The sequence below is a fragment of the Helicoverpa armigera genome, chromosome 13 (assembly GCF_030705265.1).
Source record: "Helicoverpa armigera isolate CAAS_96S chromosome 13, ASM3070526v1, whole genome shotgun sequence".
Taxonomy (NCBI): domain Eukaryota; kingdom Metazoa; phylum Arthropoda; class Insecta; order Lepidoptera; family Noctuidae; genus Helicoverpa; species Helicoverpa armigera.
The window spans coordinates 7,857,156-7,880,858 of record NC_087132.1 but is presented as its reverse complement, the minus strand read 5'-3'; the positions used below and the strand labels follow the sequence as shown (position 1 = coordinate 7,880,858).

General features: G+C 33.2%; 2 protein-coding genes across 3 annotated transcripts in view; one reads left to right on the top strand and one right to left on the bottom strand.

Moving 5' to 3' along the window:
* LOC110370744 (inactive pancreatic lipase-related protein 1) overlaps positions 1-3,152 on the bottom strand; it is a 28,217-nt gene extending 25,065 nt beyond the window's left edge. For both annotated transcript variants that reach the window (XM_021326671.3, XM_021326673.3), the window contains exon 1: positions 3,045-3,152. In XM_021326671.3, coding sequence (XP_021182346.3) covers positions 3,045-3,093 — 49 coding nt within the window. In that variant the 5' untranslated portion in view covers positions 3,094-3,152. The remainder of the gene's footprint in view (positions 1-3,044) is intronic.
* A 6,055-nt stretch (positions 3,153-9,207) lies between these two features.
* On the top strand, positions 9,208-14,420 carry LOC110370666 (putative fatty acyl-CoA reductase CG5065). Its single transcript, XM_021326557.3, has 10 exons — positions 9,208-9,382; positions 9,942-10,058; positions 10,470-10,592; positions 10,942-11,067; positions 11,300-11,447; positions 11,811-11,912; positions 12,456-12,642; positions 13,171-13,277; positions 13,547-13,676; positions 14,093-14,420. Exons 1-10 carry the CDS (start codon positions 9,296-9,298, stop codon positions 14,316-14,318), a joined length of 1,353 nt encoding a protein of 450 aa, XP_021182232.3. The 5' UTR covers positions 9,208-9,295; the 3' UTR covers positions 14,319-14,420.
* The last annotated feature ends 9,283 nt before the right edge of the window (positions 14,421-23,703 follow it).

Below are 23,703 nucleotides of genomic sequence, written 5' to 3'. Positions count from 1 at the left end.
GTGCCTTTATGAAGACTAGCTATGATTCCTGGTATCGCTTGCCCGTGAACCTGTATCTAATGTATGGTTTTGAGGGGCTCTATAGTGTTTTGTTTTTCTCATCTTTACTAATATTATAAGGAGGAAAAAATGTAGGTAGGTACTTTTATCTGTAATGAATAAAGTCAAAAACTACTGGATTGATTGGGAAAATTCTTTCACTGTTCGAAAGTTATACTCTTCCCGAGTAACATAGGTTTATTTTATCTGTAGTGGATCTTACGTGACGCTGGTGAAAGAGGTGATAAAGAGAAGTAAGCCTCTTGTTCACACACGTTTTGCTGCCGCAAAAAACTACGGTAAATTATGCTCTCACGGCCGTCAGTGTTGTATGGGTCACTATAAAAAACATGCAGTGGACAAGAGCTCTTATGCTTTATATTTACTCCTAACAGTAAGACATTTTTTAAATCTGTCTGGTAGTTGAAGAGATTCACGCCCACAAACTCTCAGTCTCTGCATCTTTACTACATAATGTTGATATGAGATGAATCTATTTATATGGGTATGTTTTATTAATGAGTGTGTGAACTTAAGTATTATTTATAGCTCGGAGGAAAATTATAGAGGTGCACGTGTGAAAAGTTTATTTGAAGCTACATTGTTTTGTACCTCTATAAACATGGGAAAATCTCGTTCAGGAGAGTGTACCTAACTCGTGATTGAATTCGTTTTTTTTTAATCTAGTTAGAATTGACGAACTCGTGGTCCATGGATCATCTTATTAAACTCCGTGTTTCGGAAGGTCTTTGGAAAATCTGTGGCAGTCACTAAAGTCAGAAGCCAGAAAGACAAGCATATAAACCTTTATTACCAGGAGATTGGACAGGCAGTTGCCCCCTGTAAAACTCTGGTACCCAGCTGCATTCAGTTAGATTGGAAGCCGAGCCGAGCATAGTTGGGTAAAAGCTAGGCAAATTATGAACGTCTAGATACATACAACTATCTGAATGAATGAAGCCTAGTAAGCAAGTCTGACAAGATTAAAATAACTGTGATAAATAGTTTCCTAGAGAACGGTTTTTTTCTACAGTTCTAACATAGTCTTTACATGACAAGTTCTTTGTGAAGGTTAAATGTCAACTTATGTTACTGTGACTGAGTAACTGCTACTCAGTTAAAAACGATTTGTTTACGTCTTTTTACTTGATGTGGGAAGATTTATGATCTTCCGTGTATCTATTGTTTAGTTACAGACACCAGTTGTCAAGCTACAAGTCTTGTATTTTTTAAATAATGATTTTGCATACCTAGATCAAAATAAAAATAAACATTTTTTTTTTGTAAGGCAGTGTCACACGCTTGAATAAACGTATTTCATTTCATTTTCATTTCATTTCAGTTCACAGTTCACAAATAAACAAGCATGTTTTGATGTTTTTGATTTTAGTATCTATAAGTTTAAATAATGTTAGATATAAATTATTACGTACTCTTCGAAGTATGCTACTTCCTAGTATGGTACCCATATAACAACACCAACAAAAAATAACCAGAAAAAAACAAACAGGTTCCTTTATATTCTACAAATCAATAATAATAAAAACATGTATCTAACGCAATGGAGCGAACACAACGATATTGTCATTTCAAGGTAAGCAAGCGTTTACTTAGTCTTAAAGTACCAATAATTGTAAGTAATTAAACTACCTACGTAACAGCTTCTACAAGGAAAAATATTGTCTTTATCGTACAATTGTATCACGCGATGTCCTATTTCAACAAACTTTACCAAAATACACTATTTTCCTATTGTTTTGTTTTATGTATTCCCAAGTTTTGTTACTAATTTGTTATTGAAACTCTTCGGGATTTCTGCAAAATATAGTTTTTGTTTGGTAGGGATTTTCCTATTTAGAGTGACGTGAAATGATTCGATTCTTACCTATTGCAAATATTTTCCTACAAGCATTATTTTTTTATTGAAAGTTGACAGTTTCAGATCCGTTTACTGAAATGGAGAGCTATTTCATAAATTAAATTTATATTTTTATGTTGTACGTAAACAAACTAAGATCTGGGTTAAAATTATAATATTTTGTTATAAGTTATTATTTTCCTGTATGTAAGGTTTTTAAAAAATATGTAACTAACTGTAATTTTGGGATTTTAATGATCGTCAGAGATTACAAAATAGTTTAATTTTAAATGATCCTCTATTATTGCATTTTTAATAGCAGAAATTATGAAATAAATACTTCCAAGCCAAGGTTTTATAAATAATTATATAAACGTCGTCATTATTGACCTAGACATTTAAAACATGCGGGCAACCAACAAGATACCTACGAATAATTTGCATTATTTATAAAGTAATACTCTATTTAACTAGTAAACAATAGCTTACATTCACTTGACTCAGTACTGGCAAATAATTTAATTTTAATGAGCATCAATTGCTAATGTTATAATTTGTTTAATTAGAAATCGAAAGTCCGTTAGCTTGGTCAATAGGTACTCATCGTAGCATAATAATAACAGCAACTCATTGCAGATAGGGGCCTAGGTACAAGAGCGTAAGAAACAAAGTCACCGGCACATTTTCTCGAAAAACCGGTAAGTAAATATTGTTATCGGTTTTGCAGTATTACAGCACACCTGTCAACACGAACCCTCACCACGTGCTCCGGAAACGCACGAGTGCGCGCGAAGTTGAACGAACGCAGACGCAAATAGTTTCGAACTTCTGAGCTACGCTGTACTTCGTACCGCTTAGCACCCTTTACACAACACGACTTTTCTTTTACAGCGAACATGATGCCCGCCGTGTTAGTTTCCACAAACAATCATTTGCCGTAACAATACCACAATAAGGACACCTGACATAAAATATAACGAGCGGCCGACACTTCTTCATTTACCGTTATTTTCTCCGGTAAAATATACAGAGAAAACTTGCGCGGACTAATAATATTAAAAAATAATCGAACCACTTTTTTAATTTGTCACGTGTTATTAAACAATTTAGGAGTTTATTGAGGAAGTCGTGATTGTTTGTTCCGTACCTGTTCCCCACCAATATCGCTTCCAGCCGTCAGTTACAGCGCGGAACATAGCGCTACGTGCGACGCCGTCTACGCGTGGCGGCCAACTGAATCTGACATAACATCCAAACTCCGCTGAGAGTGTGTAAAACGTTCGAAATTCATAATCCAATCGATTCTTTATCACCATGACTTAGAAATCAATCAAACTTTATTCATTTAGCTACAATTGAAAAGTTCTTTTTAAGGGTTCGTTTGATGGAGAGGGCGTTTTATGCGAGTAACCGACAAAGGGCTCTCCGTCGCTCCCTGATTCAATTAATCTCTAATTAGAGACGAGAGTGCTCTTAATGTTGAGTAGAGACGGATTTGACATCGTAGCCTGTCACTGGAGTAAATGGAAATCTGACAGCAGGATGGGTTTCAGCGACCCTATAACTGAATTGAGGTCAACTGTGGCAGTGTGGCACAACAGGTACACGCTTCATATTTACTTGCTTTCATACGCACTACATTACCTATATCAAAAAATATATAAAAAAAAAAATATTTATAAAAAAAAATATTATGTACATTTAAAACATTAAACTAAAATTTGTTTTATGTTAATATTATAATATAAAAAAAAATCATTAATTATGCTTGAAAATATTCGTCCGCAACGCTGTCAGCGGGGATACATTTCCACTTTCAATGGCAGTGCTGATTCTTTGTTCAAAGTTTTTCCTTTGACTCCTTTTACAAATATATTTTTACATTAATAAAGTATTTTTATGCTAACTGAAGATAGACTAAAAATTACGGAAAAAAATATTAAGAGATGATAAACCCTTCCTACCTATCGGATCTGCGCCTGATCTCTTCCCCAGCCGCGTCGGGTTGCCGTCCCATCGGGCTATGAGAGTGAGGGAAAAAGGTCTGACTGACAGTTGATACTGCGCGTACACCTATACACCATGATTTTGTCCAGCGCCGATCCTTAACTCATTCGAGATAAGCCGTCGTGGTAAGAAATGCAGTTTAGGCATGAGACCCAAGGAATGGAAAAACCTGTTGATTTAATTGGAAGTAGAAAAATAAAACTTTGTTTTTGAATTCTCTTCACAATATTTTTAAGCATTCATTATTAGCGATATTATACCTACTAAAGTACATTATGGTATGCTTATATTAAAATTTCGAATTAGCCTTTGCAGGCTCTTAAGAAAAGTCTAACTAGTTGCACTGTTCCCAAAAGGTGGTCTCATGGAGAAGAACCGGCAAAAAACTCCATATTATTATATATTAGCATTGAAACTATAAATATATAATATTGTTCTTATCTTTCTACGTAGTTTCTATTTTTATATTTAACAAAATATGTATAATTAAATGCCGTGAGAAACACGTCAGTTATATTTAGCTATATTTAAACAATGAAAATACTATTTCCGTGTTCGTTCTAGAAGTTATATTGTTAGTAACAATTAATTCTGTCATTCATCATAACCGTACACACTTAAATACCACTTCTCCCATTTAAAACAAAATGAAAGATACAAACATTAAAAAAGTTTCATCACTCCATGTTATGAACTGTCGTCTGATGGAACATTTCAGAACTGACGAGAAGTTTATACGTTTTGTTTAACATTAGCAATATCTCTAGATTATGGCTTTCCAATCCTTTCATAAATAATGTTACCAGCAGTATTTCAAAGACATAAAACGGAAAACCTCCTGTAATCTGACATAGGATAGTCCCAAAATATCGACAGCACTCATAGTAAAATCCGGAAATAGCACTAGAATACGGTCCCGGAATTGCCGATAGCATCTCGGTTTGCGTCTATCTTTAATCTTGGATAGATACATTGGTCAATCCTTTGTCTTGATAAACGCCTGTTCAAACTATCCGTGTCATGTCTCTTGGTCGGCAGTCGGGGAAGAGATTGTATTCAAGCTCGGTTTTCAGGCCACGACGTTCCACAATCAGCATTGTTTGTTTAGAGTGCTAGATTCTTTAGCATGTTTTGTTACTACACGACGTAGGTTTAAATTATGTTCCTCCTGTTGAATACTAGTATGCTCATTGTTATTTTATTAGGTGTTTTTATAGACGGGATGTGGTTAAAAATATATTTCACAAAGTTAAGGGAAGAAGACCGAGGAAAAGATGAATGAATTGCCTGGGAGATGATACGAATAACTAAATAGATATTATTACGATGGCTGACAGAGACTCTTAAAATAATTGGCAGCAGAGCACGTAAAAAAACATGGTTACAAAATTGATGCATAAGATCAGATGCTCTGATTTGATAATGTTTCAATACCTAGTCTATGAAATACAAATATTGTCTCTATCTTGCTCCGGAACTATTACTTTACTTTGGAACAACGACAATGTTATGATGCGAAAGTTACGACTCTTCAGCGTCATCTTTACTACTCTGTTCTACTAGATAAATGTACTTCATAATACAGTTGTACTGTCATACTCGTTGGTGCACATAAGTACTAATGTACATACTATAACATTCGTGCAATGCTTTCTACATAGCGTATTGCGTACCCACGCACGAGATCGATCTTATAATTGCTCAGCTGACACAGTGATGGTTGCATCGCTCGAATAAGGTCAGTAGGTGACAGACGTGCCAATTTCTATCGCGCGTTTTTTTATTGGATTGATTAACCCGAAGCTTTTGATAGGCTAGTAGCTGACCAAAATGAAACAATACGTTCGTTTTACCGATACAATATTTTTTTGATAAAAGTTTTTGATATGGAAATATCGGATATTGAAAAAAAAATCGGGGAATAGTTTGAACCAAAATATTCATTCATACTATAGGTCCAATTAGATCGAAAATGATTTCGGAAACAGATTTTTAATGTAAGTATTTCGAGTGGCATCTGCTTTGAAACGATCTAGAAGAATGAAAGGGACGACAAAAATACTTTTAAAATCCTTAAAAGTGTTTGGATTGGTATTAAGTATCGAAATTACCGTGTCCAAAAGTAATTTAAAATATTTATTTAATTAAAAAAAATATCAACTGCAGAATATTAAAAAAAAACATGTCCTGAATTTTATAGTTTCTTACATTACTCTTATAATAAACACTATTTCTTATTTAATTTATATCTCAATACTATCCAAATTGGATACATGAAAACCGAAAACGTTTCCCAATCACATGTTTCTAATGAAGCGCCTGCAAGAAAAGTGATTCAATTGTACGACGTTCACGCATTGCCGCAAGAATCGCTCAGGCGTTTATTAATTTAATTATAACCACACGAGGGATTCACGCGGTAACTTCGATTGATTGTAATAAAATGTTTATCATTCATTATAGCTAAGACCATGAATTCGATATCGAGTAAAACCGCAGTCGAACCTGACATTAATACCTATTTGAACGTGATCCTAAACTCAGTTTAAAAAGAACATACGGATAAAATCAATGTATATAATAACTTTTACTAAATCAATTTTATTGAAGCATTATTTTAAGCAGTAGGTATGTTTATTTGTTTCTTTGTATGTACGTAAAAAGTTCTATCAAGAATAAGATTAATAAGTACCTTCAGTTATATTATGTGCCTACTTAAATAGAGCATACATGTGAGATATTTACCTACCTTGAATAGCAAAACTACATAAATGAATTCTATGGGTGCGTCTGTTATGCGTAAATACATATATTTTTCCGGGATTCTTGCGTCACCAAAACAATCCTTGAAAAGGTTTAATGTATTATTTCCCTTAATTGTACAAAATTGTGACTAAATACTTTATAAAAGGTTTAAACTTAGTGACATCTTTCTATAATTACCCAGATTTGCATTAAATACCCATTAATCATATTAAATACATTCTATCAAATCTGACATCTCGTTCTATCATAAATTGTTTGCTTTTTGTTGTGGTATTTATTTATTGCTTCTGATAAAAGTTACGATGGATAGAAATGGGCGTGAGCCCACTGGGAAAACTGCGATCTTCTCGAAATGCATTGGAAATAATTATCTTAATAGCTTTCTGATAATACATATTTTGTGTCAGACAGATGCAGTTTCGATTTTGACAGTTACAGTTACACCCAGATCTCACAAATAAAACGATAAAAAGTATAACCTACCTATAATCTTCCTCCTGTCGTTACTGTTACTGTTACAGCCTTTTTCATCGTCCCACTGCTGGGCACAGGCCTCCTCTCACACGGAGAAGAATTGAGCGTTAATCTTCCTCCTAACACTGAAGAATTATTGTAGTCGTGTAGCGTATTGGACCGATTAGCGCTACAAAACTCCTTTAAAGTTTAAGTCTCCTTTGCCGTGACAAGCCAGATTTTGTATAAAAAACATAATCTGTCAAAAATACTGTCACTTAAAATTTTGACATTAGAAAAAGGCCGCCGAAAGGTACGGTGGATATGGTGGAAATTTTATTTTGATTGTTAGTGATAGATTAGGTTTATGAAGTTTCTCACATCATACATGTCGTGTGATCTACATTCCTATAACTATTGGATCGATAGAAAACAGTGCAAGTGTCGCAAGATACTTATTACTTTTTAATATTTTCAGATTAAAAAAAATATATAATTTTATTTCTATATATGTGATAAGTTTTGTTTTTTGTCTATCTTTTTGTATTTTCTGTGACTGTATATTTTATTTTTGTTATTAAATTTTTAAAAGTGATGTTTTTTTGTTATTTGTGTGCTACAGAATTTTGGCCAATAAATCACAGAGTATTTGAGATTTATTAAAATAGCGGGTTACTTTTCACTAACAAAAAATTAGCTTTAAATTAAGCATTAAATTAAGAGGAAAGAGGAAAACGAAATACCCGTAAAACAGTAAATGCATAACATATATACTTACCATGTCCTCATCTGAACGTGGGCCTCCTCCAGAAAGCACTAATCGTTTCACGAAATAAAAAGAACACATAATTAGTTAATAAAATTGAAAAAGATTTGATGAAAGCATACTTACACAAGATAATTTAAAGCTCACGGTTCATTCAGCGGTTTCAGCGGTATCTATCGGCGGGCGAGGGTACTGATTGCCTTTCAGGGGAACATTGTACAGCGTATGTGTCCATGTCCAACATTTATCCCTATGCCCGACATTTAAACTTGACATGATACACATGATAGATGGCTCGCTATGGTATTACACAAGAAAATTATTAATTACTACCTAATTGAACTGATAACGAAACTTCTACAAGCAATGTAACTAGCGACATGCTTATATTTTTTTCAGGCTGTAGAGGTATATTTCGATGAATTATAGAGCTTCTCAAAAAAAAACATTATTCAGACTGCAAAAACTGCTGAAAGGTTAACTTTTAGATACTACAAAATATTTGAATACTTTAGTATTAAAACTAATCGGTGAACCAAGAAATCGTGGAAATACTGATCCAACTCTTCAATTCAATGTTTATTACTTATTAAGAAATAATTAAGAATAAAATATAACTTGCTATGTTTATAACATATGTATAGTTAATTTCTCTAATGACAAATCATGGCGTGATTTAAACCTATCCATAAGAACAATTTGATGTCATTGGCATTGTGACTGATCACACTTTTAAGATCAAACGAGGGCTCTTCAAAAAATATGTCACAGTGCTTTTAATCATTACCTGCGTTCAAAATATTAGTTCTGAATAAATCATTTAAAATCTCAATAAATATGAAAAAAAATATCTGTATGCAAACTCAAAACTTTGCTATAAATGGTTTCGAAGCTTTATTTTCCCTTTACTCTTTATAGTAATTTTGACTCGCGCTGACGCTTTTAAAATAATATTAATTTAAGAGAAAAAGAAGCTCTTAATATAAATGATATAATTTTCTTGGTGTAAATGACATAAAACTGTGCTATTGTACGAATAGGTGTATTTTTCTGGATTTTTAATAGTTAACTTATCCATAATGAGATAATAGTTGACTTATCTGTATTTTTTTTTTGAAAGTGTTCTCGGTTTTTTTAATGAAAAACCTATATAGGTATTTTTTAGTAAAAAAAGTTTATAATTTCTCTATGACCAGATCCACGATTTTTTAAAACTGAAATATAATTTGACCTACTTGCAAAATAGATAACAACTATCGTTTTTATAAGTTATCTCATATCTAGTGATTTCTAATAGGTCTTACTTAGTTCTAAATGAACGGTTGTGGCCACTAAAGGTCTGAAACTACTTTTTTAAGTGAGATATAATTTTATTTGGGGTAGTCGTTGCTTAGAAATAATTCATTATGTCTGATAACAATATATCAAGGGTCGAAGCCTTTTATACTGGAAGATCTGTGCTCGTGACTGGCGGTACTGGATTCGTTGGGAAGGTAAGAAATTGGTTTTATTTTCTTACATGTAGTGCGTCTCTCGATAGTGACTTAAAATAGCTTTCAACTGTAGCGACTAAATTAAAAAGCATTTTTAATTCAAAAAAATCTTATACTAACATAAATAATTTTCTGCATCCTCTATACTATAGTACTAATTCGGGTACAATTGTGTAACATAAACTTAATTTAATTTCACCTACTGAATGCTTTGTTTTTAAGTTAATGATTTCTAATGTGACTCTCTGTGACCATCGATATGTGGATTATGACCACTTCTGTTACTGTATTGTACCAGAGGAGGTGTCTCTCTTACGAAAAGTCAAGAGCTTAGGAGTCTCTTAACAGACAAAGGCTTTATAAGGATAATCATAGATAACATAGCTTGTGATTATAAAATCAAAATGGGAAAATTAACGAGACTACATTGTTATGCTTTGTGGTAAAACTTCTGAACTATGTAATGAGTAGGTACTGCTAGAGTCACAAGCATTTAGACCATGAATGCACGTAGTTAGCCCCTAAACAGTATTCAAAACAGCAAGTTTAATCATTTCAGACTTTAATAGAAAAGTTGCTGTTCAGCTGCAGTGCGATTGACAAAATTTATGTGCTAGTACGTGACAAGTATGGCAAGAAGGCGAGCGAGCGACTGGCTCGTATTACTAGCACGCCAGTAAGTATAGGTTTTTAAATATGAGTTTAATATGTCTGAATGCCCACCCGAGTAAAGCGTAAAAAAGGCTGAAACGCAACTTGGCAACGCGATTTTTGGTGCCAAGAGGTTGAGAATAGATGTTTGCAATCAAAGTAGATTGTTTTGTTAAAAAGTCTATGAAGTTTTTGTTTCATGAAATATATTATATCCCAGTTAAGTAAATGCATTGAGTTTTTATTCAGTATAGTTTTTTTCATAATATATAATATAATTTACAGAATCCTACTAATAAAAAATATTTGAGGGTATGTGTCGTCAAATATATACATAATTAGATAGATTTTATTTAGTACTCACGATTACATAAAAATATATAACAACTGCGTCATTTTTATGAATTTCTGGCGAATATCAATTCCATATTTTCAGGCTTTCGACAGATTAAAAGCACGCCGAAATGAGGACCTCAAAAAAATTACAGTCATCACTGGGGACATTACCAGGGTGAATCTCGGATTGTCGGATAATGTTTTAAATATATTGGAGGACGAGGTATGTCTGTGTGAATATTTATTTATGGATCTCACGGGGTATTTTTTTAAGCGTATTTTTTTCAATAAAGTTGCTTGCGTGTCGTCTACATTGTTGTTTAGGCGTGTTTATAGAATTTCACTAAACAAAATTATAGAATTTTTGAAATATGTTGAAATTATAATTAAGATCCTCGTAAGATGAAACTCAGCAAGAACTCGAGTAGATAATGTTCTAAATTATTTTTTAAGTTTGCTTATTACTTATTGCTACTTATAAATACGTTGCATACAATAATTCAGTTGGTAGTTTTGGCATTTATTTTAGCTATTGCATTCCTTTTACTTATTTACTATACATATATTTACAGGTGTCGGTTGTTTTTCACTTAGCAGCAACGGTAGCATTCAAACTGCCTCTGAAAGATGCCATTAGGATCAACGTAAATGGAACTGAAAATGTAATAGAATTATGTCGCCGTCTGAAAAAATTACAGGTACGCAAATTACAAGGGATGTTCAATAACCATCGATAAAAGTTAATGGAAACCTGATATGCATGTACTTAATTTCTTGACTGAAAAAATGTTCTGAAGGAAAACCTCGTTTAATTCAGTAAAAAGTGTCTGAGTTCAGTTTTGTAACATTTTGTTAGCAGTACTGTTGGTTACTTATTATTTAAAGACTTGAAATAATTTCATATTAAATATTCTAAATTGTTTTTAACAGGCCTTCGTGCACGTATCGACAGCATTCACCAATTCGGATCGAAAGGAAATCGATGAAGTGGTGTATCCCATGCCTATTAAGTTAGAAGACGCCAGAAAAGTTGCTGAATCGTTTTCCCATAAGGAAAGGATTATTGACGTGTTTCTAGGTGAGTACCTCCACGAACAAGTACACAAGAAATATTTACATACAGACTATTTTTATTTTTTCAATCGCTCATTGTAAAACACTGGTACTCAGCTGCGTCCGGTTAAACTGGAAGCCTGCCCCAACATAGTTCGGAAAAGGCTCGGGAGATGATGAGTATTTTTTTTTAAGTTAATTCAGTTTTTTATTTCTGCACCAAGAAATAAATTCCAATATATCGTCTCATGTGCGTCAGAGGTCCAATATGTGACCGGTTTCAAATGTCACCATTCACCACCATTTTTTAAGACGTAACCTTTCCCATTATTAAAATAACAGCTAATTAATTAAAATTCATTGAAGAACTTATTATCTTTGATTTCAGGAAAAAAACCCAATACTTATACTTTTTCCAAAGCATTCGCCGAAGAACAAGTTATGAAGCAAAGCGAAGAATTGCCAGTTGCTATAGTGAGACCATCTATAGGTAACCTCAAAACCTATTTGATATGATTTCCAAAAATTAGGACAATAGAAATAATCTTTAGAGTCTATCTAATTTATCTCTGTAATTTGGATATCTAATAAGAAAATTCTAATCAACGTCCAATCGGTCAGATAGCGAGTTCAGACTTTTTAAATTAGGTATGCTAAGAAATTAGCTCAACTTATCAGTATAGATCGGTGATATCGCACAGACATGTCTGCATGGCTAAAAATCCTTTTAGTAAATAAATTATAATATCCTCTTAATCAAATTTTCCTGTTGTTCAAATTGGACGTGTCTGCACACATATTTCTACAAAACGGAACAGGCAGACTTTTAAAGACTCCTTCCTAGGGATAAAACGTTATTGGGTTCTTAAAAATCGTCAACTACTACTACAGTTTCTTACTCCAAAAAATTACACGTAGACAATTTATTTACACTCATGATAATAAAAATTGCAAACTTCTTTTTTTAAGTTGATCCAAACGACTTCATTGCTCGTATGTTTCTTTAAGGCACTTACTGTTTTAAAATTTTCAGTAATGTCAGCCCTCAAAGAACCATGTCCTGGCTGGATAGACACTTGGAATGGTTCCACAGGACTCTTCGTAGGTATGCCTGCTGGCGTCCTGAAGGTGGTCAAAGGCAGGGGCACCAACATCACAGATCTAATCCCAGTTGACATTGTTAGTAACCTTATTATCGTCGCCGCTACGGAGTGTAAAAAGTAAGTAGCAGACATTTGTGTTTTATGAGAAGGCTCGGTTATTGAGGCCGTCTTACATATCAAAACAAGTCATATTTTTTATTGGATACGTAAAACGAATGATCCCTATCTTATTTATTTATGATGTGATAATATTTTCAGTACATGCGTACCCGACTTATTTGCATTATACCTTTATGCTTTCCTTAACTACCTAATGCTAATTCCTTGAGACAATCTGGATGATAGTCAGTTGTTTTTTTCTTTCTATTAGCGGGTTTCAATAATCTATCTATTTGTTAATTTGTTAACTAGAAATAGAAACTTGACGTAACTTGTAGGTATAGGGCTAATCCCAAAATTCTATCTCTACTTAGCAAATCCACATATAGAGATACATTATTGAAATCCGTTGTATATAAATAAGGATATTGTTTTCAACTATCTTTTCCAAGCAGTCTGTGACAATATCATAAGGCCGCAGTTATTGCATTCACGTAAACTGCTGTCAATGGCATATAATCGATATTTCCTTCGGTTTTATTTCAGATCAAAACATATTAAAGTATATAACTGCTGTTCTGGACCTTCGAATCCTATCACGTGCGATGGGGCCAGCGCGATTTGTAGGAGAATAGCATTGAAACACTCGTTGAGTAAGATTTTTGATAATTATTTCCAAAAAATATAATAATTTGAGAACCTTGTGCTTTTTGGAAATCGTAAAAAAATAATTATCATGAATGGTTATGTGTATTTTGAGGGTCGCATTGGAGTTCCTTAAGACCTTATGTTTTTTAAAACTTATATTGAAGTTTGTTATTTTGTTCCGTGGACCTTGTTTTAAATACAAAAAGAATAATCAAAATTGTTCGGTATGTTGTATATGACCAACTAATGAATTTATATTTTTCTCAACTTTCAGATTCGTTACCGTGCCCCTTCCTAATATTTACACCGAACGTTATACTATACAAGATACTTACTTTCGTACTACAAATTATACCAGCGTATATTATTGACTTTTGGTGTATGTTAATGAGAAAGAAAGCTACGTAAGTAACTAATTTAACTTAATTATGTATTTTTGAAAATATTGTTTAATATTGTTTTGTAAAATGTTGGTCCTCTATGTATCAACCTTTTATCGATGTATTACTAAATTTACCAAAATAAAAATAGGGTTGACTAAGACTACAGTCTTGATGGTTTGACTTTATGGATGGTTGAACTTTAAATCTAATTCTAGCCATCTTTAGGCAGCGGTTTCGGCCGCGTACTAAACAAAAGTTTCCTATATTTAGCCTTATTCTGATTTATAAGCTAAATAACGGCCAAGTTCCATTAAAATCAGATCAGTTACTTACACGTGAAGAATTATCAAATACACACTTTTTTTTTGTTTTATTTATCATATTTACAATAAATACATACACTAAATACATACTTATATAAACATTCGCCTTTTCAGCCAAATGAAGCTTCAGGGTCGTCTGAAAAAAATCATAGATGCTGTAAAATTCTTCCTACTTAACGAATGGAAGTTTTCTGACCGAAATGTGAGGAATCTTCTAGAAAGTATGTCAGCTGTGGATAGAGAAGCATTTAATTTCGACGTCAAAACGATTAATTGGGTATCTTGCCTCGAAGATTACGTATTGGGAGCAAGGAAATATTTGCTCAAACCCGAGAAATAGATTCGGAGAAAATAATGTCGGTATTGTGTATAGAGATTAATTAAATGAAGAGATTAATTAATATTAGAAAAAATATTGATAGTATATGTGTGATGGGGCATGAATTAATTAAATTATAACTCTATTGAAATTGCTTTTATTTCTTTTGTTTCTTAAGTCCAGTAATGGGTATATACTCTACCTACATTTTACATGTAATAGTGACAAATCATCTGGGTTTTGTGTTTAATTTCAGATTGTTAATACCATGTAATTATGGTGTTACCCCTATACTGTAATTCTTACTTAGAAGTTTAGAACAACATTATGTGTTTCTTTTGTTTATATTTTTTCATAAAACTTTCATTTTTCAAAAAGACTCCACAAATCACTAAATTCAACCTTCACCTTCACCACCACAATTTCCCCAAAACAGAACAAAAAATCCACCCACTATGACACATTTACGTATTGATCTCAGCTTCCCACTAACGAAGCGGAATGCTCACTAAATCACCGGATTATACGCACTATCTCACTCATGCAGGTAACACAGTTAAAACAAATGAAGGTTTAGTATCTACTGGTTCTCACTGGTCTATTGTGTGATATGGTGACAGCTTTATTATGTACATATATCTGTGTCCATAGCTTTTACTTGGGGGAACAAGCCGGATTCTGTGTGAGATTGGCGTGGTCAGTTCGGCTGGAGTTTAAGGAAAATGTTCGGTAATTAGCGTATAATGAATATGGAACTCCTTTGTAAAATTTGACGTGTTCTAATTTTGAATTTAATTTGTAATCTGTATTGTATTGTGTTAAAACAAATGAATGTGTAGTATTATTGGTCCTCACTGGTCTATTGTGTGATACGCTGACAGATTTATGTATATCTGTGTCCGTTTTTGTCATTGCTGAAGTTATATAAGCTTTTACTTGGAACAAGACGGATTTTGTTTGCGATTGGTATGGTTACGTCTCAATTATAGAAAGAGGTTCGGGAATATAGTTAAAATGAGTATGGAACTGCTTTGTAAAAACTGTCGTGTTCTAATTTTGAACTTAATTTCTAAACTGTATTATATTAATGAAAGTTTTTTAGTATTTAAAAAAAAAAAACAAAGCTGTTAAAAATTGTGAAGAAAGTACAGGGAGTTGAGGCTTTACTTGTTTCCAAAGGACCTTGATGGTTGTTTGTTCGCTCCCAGTAAGATTTCGTGGAAGTAGAGTGAAAATCTCTTTGTGAAAGCCTCATCCGTCAACTTTAGCGTCCATGTATTTTGGTTTGAAAGTTATATTCTGTAGTATGTATGTACTGCATAGATACCTATGCATATATTACTTGGACTTTTATAGTTGATTAAACTAAGTAAAAAAAATTGGAGTACTTACAAACTTTTGTGTGAAGAACATTTCACCCACAGCATAAACAGTTTTCTTAAAATAACTGTTAATTATGAATTTTCACATTGAACAGTTGTTTTAGGAAAGAATGGACTTTAATGTTGTCGACGAATTTGGGTTTTAATTGTTGCACTATTCGGCACTTTTTCTTTGGTACTTTCAAATTAAACCATATTTACATTTAAAACAATAGTACCAGGAAAATCTATACACATCAAAATGATTCTAGACATTTGCCATCATTCAATATTCTCATACTAGTACCAGTATTCAAACGTATTTCATCGTACTCTAATGTTCTATTTGAATGCCCGTATCTCGTTACCATGCAGAGCGTATCAGACCTAGTATTAAGGTTTGCGCAGACATAGCTCAGTCGTATGAGATGCTAAATTCATATTGTGAGCGTGAGCTGTTTGTAAAATCTAATTATTCCGCTATTGGACATGTAACTGATGTGGTAGGCATCATGAAACATAAGGATTATTTATCTAGTAAAGAAAAATAGAGGTGTAATAGGTAGGGCTGCGGGATTGTTCGAAAGAGTTACCGCGGCCCTGGTACGTAAAAGGCCTACGACGGAACACGACGATTTTTATTCAGTAAGAGTCTGACACTCCCTCACCGCTGCTAACCTACAGCGGGAGGGGTCATTTGATAATTGTTGACGTTTAAAAAAAAGTAGGTAGTAGTAAGTACTGGTTGGTATTAAAGGTTTTTCGATCATTATGGCTTGGCTCATTGCTGTTTCGCAAAGACTATAAAACCACTTGACTGCGCATACAGTGCCCCGACGCTCGCCAAAAGTTAGTGATTTTGCGCGTACTATAAGGCTACGATCAGTACGATCCTTTAGTAGCGACCGTGAACTGACCAATAGTAGCCGCGGATTATGCCGCGTCCCCCCGCCCGCAGTGGTGAGTCGTGTTCTTAGAAGAAATTGGCGAGTGCGCTCTCTAGTGGTTATTTACTTTATGCTGTTTCGTCATCATCTATCATCGTCACCGTCTAAACTATAAGACATCCATTGCTGAATATTGCTTCCCCCATTGATTACCAGTAAGACCAGTTGCACCTAAGAACATATGTAGTGGGGCATTGTTGAGCATTGTTCGCATATAATTTCAGACTATATTTGAATACATGCTTAATCCTTCTCCGTGTGAGAGGAGTCCTGTGCCCAGCAGTGGGACGATAAAAAGGTTGTAACAGTATTTGAATACATAAATAAATTCCTGTCAATTTAACAATGAACCAGACAGTTTTTGGTAAATTATATTTATCTCAGAAACGATATTGTTTACTAGGTACAACTTAACAAATCAGGAATTTCTCCGTAGCTGTCTAGAGTCCGTTATAAATAGAATCGACAATATTACTGGTGATTGAGGCTTTATGTGGTTCATGGAAAACAGACTTACTGTTACGTAACATGGTATTTGAGTTTTCCTATAAAAGCTCGTGATAATGACAGGATCAAATACAATAGTGGTCATTCAATTTTGAAATACAAGTATTTAGGGCATTCCATATCTTAAAATCCTAGGCAAAATATCGCCTGCCCTTGGTGTTCCCTTTACAGTCTTCGTGTACAAATAAATTCTTCGTCTTCTAGTATTTCCATAGTCGGAAATCGATAAAGGATGACTCAACCCGACGTCGCGACATCTTACAACTAAAAAGAACCATTACTTAAAAACCCATAGATACGTATAAAGTCAAACCCTTTTACGGCTAGGAAATTCATTCCCGATTCGTGGTCAAATGCGTAGATAGGTACATAATATTTATAGGTATATTTCTCGAGGAATCAAAGGATCAAAAAATCAAACCAAAAGGACCAAGACCGAGATTTTAAAAGGCCCTTTTAGTGGCAGTTTGTGGTGTTGTAATATAATGGAGATCAATAAATCAGTTAGGTACTTATAGGTCGCAGTAAATATAGTAATTTGAAGTTAAGAATAATAGTAATTGAGTCTATCAAGCGATGTAATGAAATGGTTATGCTTCATGCATCGTCGAGCTCTTATATGAGATACTATAAGTAATATAATCTGCAAATTGCCAATATTGAAGTTATTGATGAACGATATTGTATGTAATATGCTCGTAATAATATTAGATGATTTGATTGATAACGATCTTTCGTGTTCTTGAGAGCTCTTATGAATTCATTCTGTATGAATAAAATTATTACTACTGAAAAAGAAATGCATTTTCTTTTGTTGTTTTGGTGTTGTATTCATGTTTAAGACACAGAAAAAACTTTAAGATACTGAAAAAAAAAATGTTCTTGTAAACTTACATGAAGCAAGGATTTTTAAAAGGAAACAATATGGTTTGGACAAATGTATTTATTGCTTCTGTTTATTTGTAGGCAACGGCGATTGGGTTTAATTACGCCCAGAGGCTAAAAAAAACCTTACAGGTGTTTTCCGAGGTACTATTAAGTAAGTTATCTAAAAGCATTTTCCTACTGTGGTTTTTAGTAATATTTTCTATTGAGATTAATCGTTCTTTCTTGCCTCATTTTCAATTTATATTGTCCGTGAAATATTTCATTTTCACATTTCTCATTTAGTCTATCATCTGTCAGGTCATCTATTACGACGAGACTAATAAAACTGAAGCCCTACGTAGGTTTTAGTTAAAAATCTTTCTAAAATACTCTTAAAATCATTGAATCGCGAATGTTTTTAATTAAGATACGTACTTTTACGAGACGAGTAGTTAATGTGATTTCTTTATGACTTCCCTAAGAAAGTTCTACTAATGGTTTTCGTTTCCTTTGGACGAACTCACCGTTATTCTTTTTTAACAATCTCACTTCTTACGTTGGATGTGGTAGTGTGTGCGATGTTTCTTGGACATGACATCAAAGTTTGTACGTTCTTTCATCTGAAGTCTGTGATAGCTTTCTTTAGACGTATTTTGAAGGTAAAATTCTGAACAACAAGTGTGTATTTTTAGATGTGAAGTCCTGGCATTTTAATTGAGTAAAATAACTTAATAGAAACTCGAGTATTGCCTGACCACTGATTTATAAAACGAAATATGTTGTGTATGACCAGGGGACTATTTTGTTTGTTCAGTACTTTCATAATAGAATTATTTCAGGAATGGTAAATTCTTCTAATACTATTGACGATAATGATAATCAAATAATTTGGTAATTGTTCAGAAAGTCCTACTTTTATTAAGATCTCATATATGGAATTATCTTAGGAAGATGACATTAACTGCACCCACAGTTAATGGCATCCTATTGTTTAGAGGTTCTTTGGACCAATAAACGTAATGCACAAACACTATTAGTTACGGTAGTTAAACTATTTAATATATCAATTATACGAGATTCATTATTCCTGAACATGGATTTGGCTCATACAGTAACATTATAAATTGTGATACACATGTTCACTTTTTATATATATTTTGGTAAAAAGCTAAAAGAATTGCTTTTACTTAATGTCGTCAGAAAAAGATGAATAATGACTTTCGGTTTGTAAGGATTCTTTTCATAGAGATCAATTTGATAATTCGTTACGTTTTCCTGGTTGCCATCGATATGTCAGACGTATCTCGTTTCTTATATAAGGTATATAACTTTCTTTGTATGTGATAATAAAGAATCACTTCTGAATATGGAGTAATACGACATCCAAAAAATATTATGTTTTCATTAATGTTTTTTGACAGAAGTAAACTTTTTAGAATTTGGTACAAATCAAACCAAGAGGTGTTTTGTATCCAGAACCGAAACAAATAAAAATCCAAACCAATTTTCCATTATAAAGCATACTAGGTAGTGACATAAATCTTTTGTCCCCACACATTTGCCATTGCAAACAGTAACCAATACCTAAAAAAGGTACAATAGACCAAAACAAAAATATACATTACCATCGGAACGGGCCAAGTTCCCTTTGGCGGAGTTAGTTCGTGGAACAAAGAGAAACTACCACCTAGAGTTTTCTATCAAGTGTCTGTCTGCAGACTTTGTGCCTCTGTTGCTTTTACCTCTTATATCGCGACAAGTGGGACGCGTAGCTGTATTGTGAGACGGGAAAACATATGGGGTATGTTTGTTGTTTTTGGTAAAAAACTAATTTTGATTAGGTACTTGAAAAAGGTTTTAATAGATGTGAGCAATGTGTTTGAAATGGGATATTACTGATACGACTACTTTTGGAAAGGATCTCAGAAGTATACTTAGTTGTTTTATACCTATTTATTATCATTAAAAAAAATACATATAATTGGTTCAAGTTAGACGTAAGTAGCTTGGTTTTTGCTTGATATAACTAAAAATTTATGATTTGAATGAAGTGTTAATAGATGGAAACACCACGAATGGAATATTGCTGATACGACTACTTTTGCAAAGCATCTCAATATATTTGTTTTAAACCTATTCATATGTTTCTAAAAATACATCTACTTGGGTTAAGTATTGCAAAAACCTTGACAATAATCTTTCAAGCATTGCTATATGGCAACGCCCACATGGATATGATGAAAGTTCCTATTTTTTATTCATTGTGTTTATGACAATGATTGAGATATTCCAAGAAATATTGAGTTCTCTATAAAGCTGGAGTTCGATAAAAACGAGAATTACGATAAAACCGACGAACTTAGCAGTAGAAGGTCGTCCGACATTGTTGGGAACTTATTTATATCAAAGCAATATACATTCTAACATAGCAAGATGGGTTAATAAAGGCGTACAATTATATTGCTACTATCTTTTTGGGTGGCGCTCCAAAAATTTTATTGAAGTAAGTGAAATTTAAAGTGCAGTTCCATCTAACCTGAAGTCTGAATTCCAGAATGGACGATCTAAAAATAGATCAGTCGATAGATACTAAAGTTTTCAAATTATGTTAGAAACAATAACATTTATTGTCGCCTTTGGAAAAAATTACAAAGATAACAAAAGTTTGTCTCAGCCTTTGTCAAAGCCAAGCCAATTTTGAATCTTCCGAAAAGTTTTCCAGAAAAATAGAATATTCTATTCATCAACACGTTTGTTCTGCAATTTTTTCGGGACTTTAATTGGAAAGTTGTTATATACAGCTGCAGTGGGATTGACAAAATTTATGTTCGCGTACGTGATGCGACCGGCAAGCAGGCACGCGAGTGACACTCCGAAAATAACTAGCACGCTACTGACTTTATTTATTTACACCTAAATGTAGTTAGGTGAAAAAATAAAATAAATTGCAAACGTGTTTGTAGCAACGCTACTAAATATTCATAAACATGGAAGATTGCTTCTGTTCATGTTATGAAGTTTAGATTCATTGCTGTCCGGTAACTTTATTGGCTTTGGAAAATGTACTGTTTTTTATTGTTTTTTAAATAAAATTATGATTTAAAACACATAATATAATAAAATTTCAATGATAGAATAATAATTTATAGTATTTAACGTATTTATCTGGCGCTTGGCAGAAATACAAAGCAGTAATAGGTAATGTTATATCAAAATTACTGCAAACATACATTTTTCTTTACAAATATCTGACCAAAAAAACTCTCGATATGTAAAACACCAAAGAAACTTAAAATAAAAACCTAAAAAAAATTGTGATGTGCACTTATACGTCTCAATATACCTAATACATTTCCTAACGATCCGATTGTCGATTCGTATTTCCCAAGAGTCTGATCGTCTGAAGTCTGAAGGCTAGACACGTTGGAGTCTAACAAATAATAATTATAGCCTTGTCTAGATCTATCCAGACTTTGGACTGAACGATGTTTGTTTCTAAGAAGTGTATCAATATTTTATGTTATATCTTTTGACTCGTTAATTTGAGAAGGGATGGGTAAAATTGCTGTAATTGCATGGTAGTCGATAAGCCAATGACATTCCCACAAATTAATCTTTGCTAAATCTATAATGAAGAGGGAAAATTGTTTTGTTTGTTTGTACCCTAAAGGCTTCGAAACTATGAACCGATTTGAAATCTTCTTTCCCAGTTGGAAAGCTAAACTCTTCCCGAGTAATAAAGGCTATATTTTATCCCAGTATGCTGGCCATACAAGGGTGAAACTGCGGGAAACTGGCTAGATCAATATTAATTTAAAGCAATACATATTTAATCATGACAAAAGTATAGTCAATAGGATAAATGTGATTTTGACTTGGCTTTCCATTACAACTTTTTTTTCTCTGCGTTTATTTGCATCAGTGGCTAGCATGAGACCAGCACACAGCCCAATCAATTATTCTGCAGCTCTTTACAAAATAGTTGTCGAATCTTTTTCATCGGCCAGGAATGTCACCGAAAAACATTTTTGGCCTGTATACCCCTTTGTGCATATTTCGACAGGCGTTCTGATTCAGTTCAATATAAAACAAACGAAGTCTCTGTGTCTGTCACATATCTGACGACTGAATACGAGGCAAATAAATATAAAAAAATGAATGGATACGCTTCGTTTTCCCTACACCGTTTTAATTAACGATCACACTTGCGATCTGTTATAAACTGACAAAAGACTATTCATTATGATGAAAGTGACGTCAAAAAACAATGCAGCTAGGTACCTTTAAAACTTTGTATTTTTTGCCCAAATTTATATTCCCAATTATCTCTTTCGAAGAATCAGTAACTCCCATTATTGTTATCACATTAACAAAAGGTAAAACTGAAAACAATTTACACATAAATTCTACGGTTAGTTACTGAACAGTCAATCTTGTTAGGACTTCATATTGAATTTTCAATTAGGTAACTGAATATTTTTCAGCGTGCCTTAACCCTATGAAGTGCGACCTTTTTGGGTACTTATACTTACCAATAAGCTAAACTATAGGCTGATAGTTATCCCGATGATTGAGTTATTGTAATGTAGTATACCTACACATGAAAATTTATATATAACACATGTACTTAATAGTGTTTTAGTTGATTGACTCTTGAAAAATTAAGCCCATTAGACGCCCACCCAAGCGAATATAATTAATCGATTTTGCGCATCACTAATGAATCGTATCGACATTTAGTATGATTAAGCCAAGCTTTAACTAATAGATGCGTTCAAATTACCAAAATGTTATTATGGAATACTAGCTTCTGCCAGTGGTTTCGCTCGCGTCCCGTGGTAACTAGAACGCCTACCTTAAAAAACGCGTGCGATAAAAAGTACTAGTATGAGCTTCTTCAATAAATAATTGGGCTATTTTACACTGAAGTAAAATTTTCATTGCTGGTCTAGTTGTAGCAAAAGCTGCTGCTGAGCGAAGGAATAGTAAGTGATCGTGTGTCTGCGCGAATGCTTGTGCACTATAATAAGTCCTGTGCAGTTGGCTAATCTCCTTATATGTATTTTTCAAACTGTACCAGTGTTTTCTGAGAGTTCAAACCAACGAACAAACTCTTTAGCATAATTTTACTAGTATAGAGAGTTACTATTAATTAGAACCTGTTTCCATGTTTATTATGCAAAAGGTACAATTAGTGAATAATCATTTCTATTATTAGAGAATAATTAGGTATAATACGTTCAGTTTGATTTGTGTTACAAAGTTAAGTACATATATGTATGTTGTTTTACACGCAATTAATAAAATACTATTTATATAGTTGCTTGTTTTTTTAGATGTTTAATATTAATGAAAAATAGATATTCCCTATAGTTTTGATCTTCATTGCCATTGTTATTTTCGAACTATGTAAGCTTGTAAGCCCGAGCGAGTAAAACCAGAATTAATTTGATTGTGTAACCAAGGGGTTTATTAAGTTAACCCTGGACTATTGCTTTAGTTAGCTTAACTATCGGATCAATTGGCTGGGATAATTGCTATTACAAACAATTATTTGGTTCACACCTATTCATATCTTGAAGGGGTAGTTTGAAAAGTTATCTTTCATGAAGTAGAAAAATGAGAAAAAAATATATTTCTAAATAAAAAATAAAATAATCAAGCATCAGTATTGAGAACCTTAACTTTTTTTGGAAGTCGATTAAAATTAAAATTACTCCACAG

Coding starts and splice junctions, on each gene's coding strand:
- LOC110370666 (XM_021326557.3), top strand. CDS start 9,296: ATGTCTGATAACAATATATCAAGGGTCGAAGCCTTTTATACTGGAAGA. Junction 13,278..13,546: donor AGCATTGAAACACTCGTTGA/GTAAGATTTTTG, acceptor CTCAACTTTCAG/ATTCGTTACCGTGCCCCTTC. Junction 13,677..14,092: donor TTAATGAGAAAGAAAGCTAC/GTAAGTAACTAA, acceptor TCGCCTTTTCAG/CCAAATGAAGCTTCAGGGTC.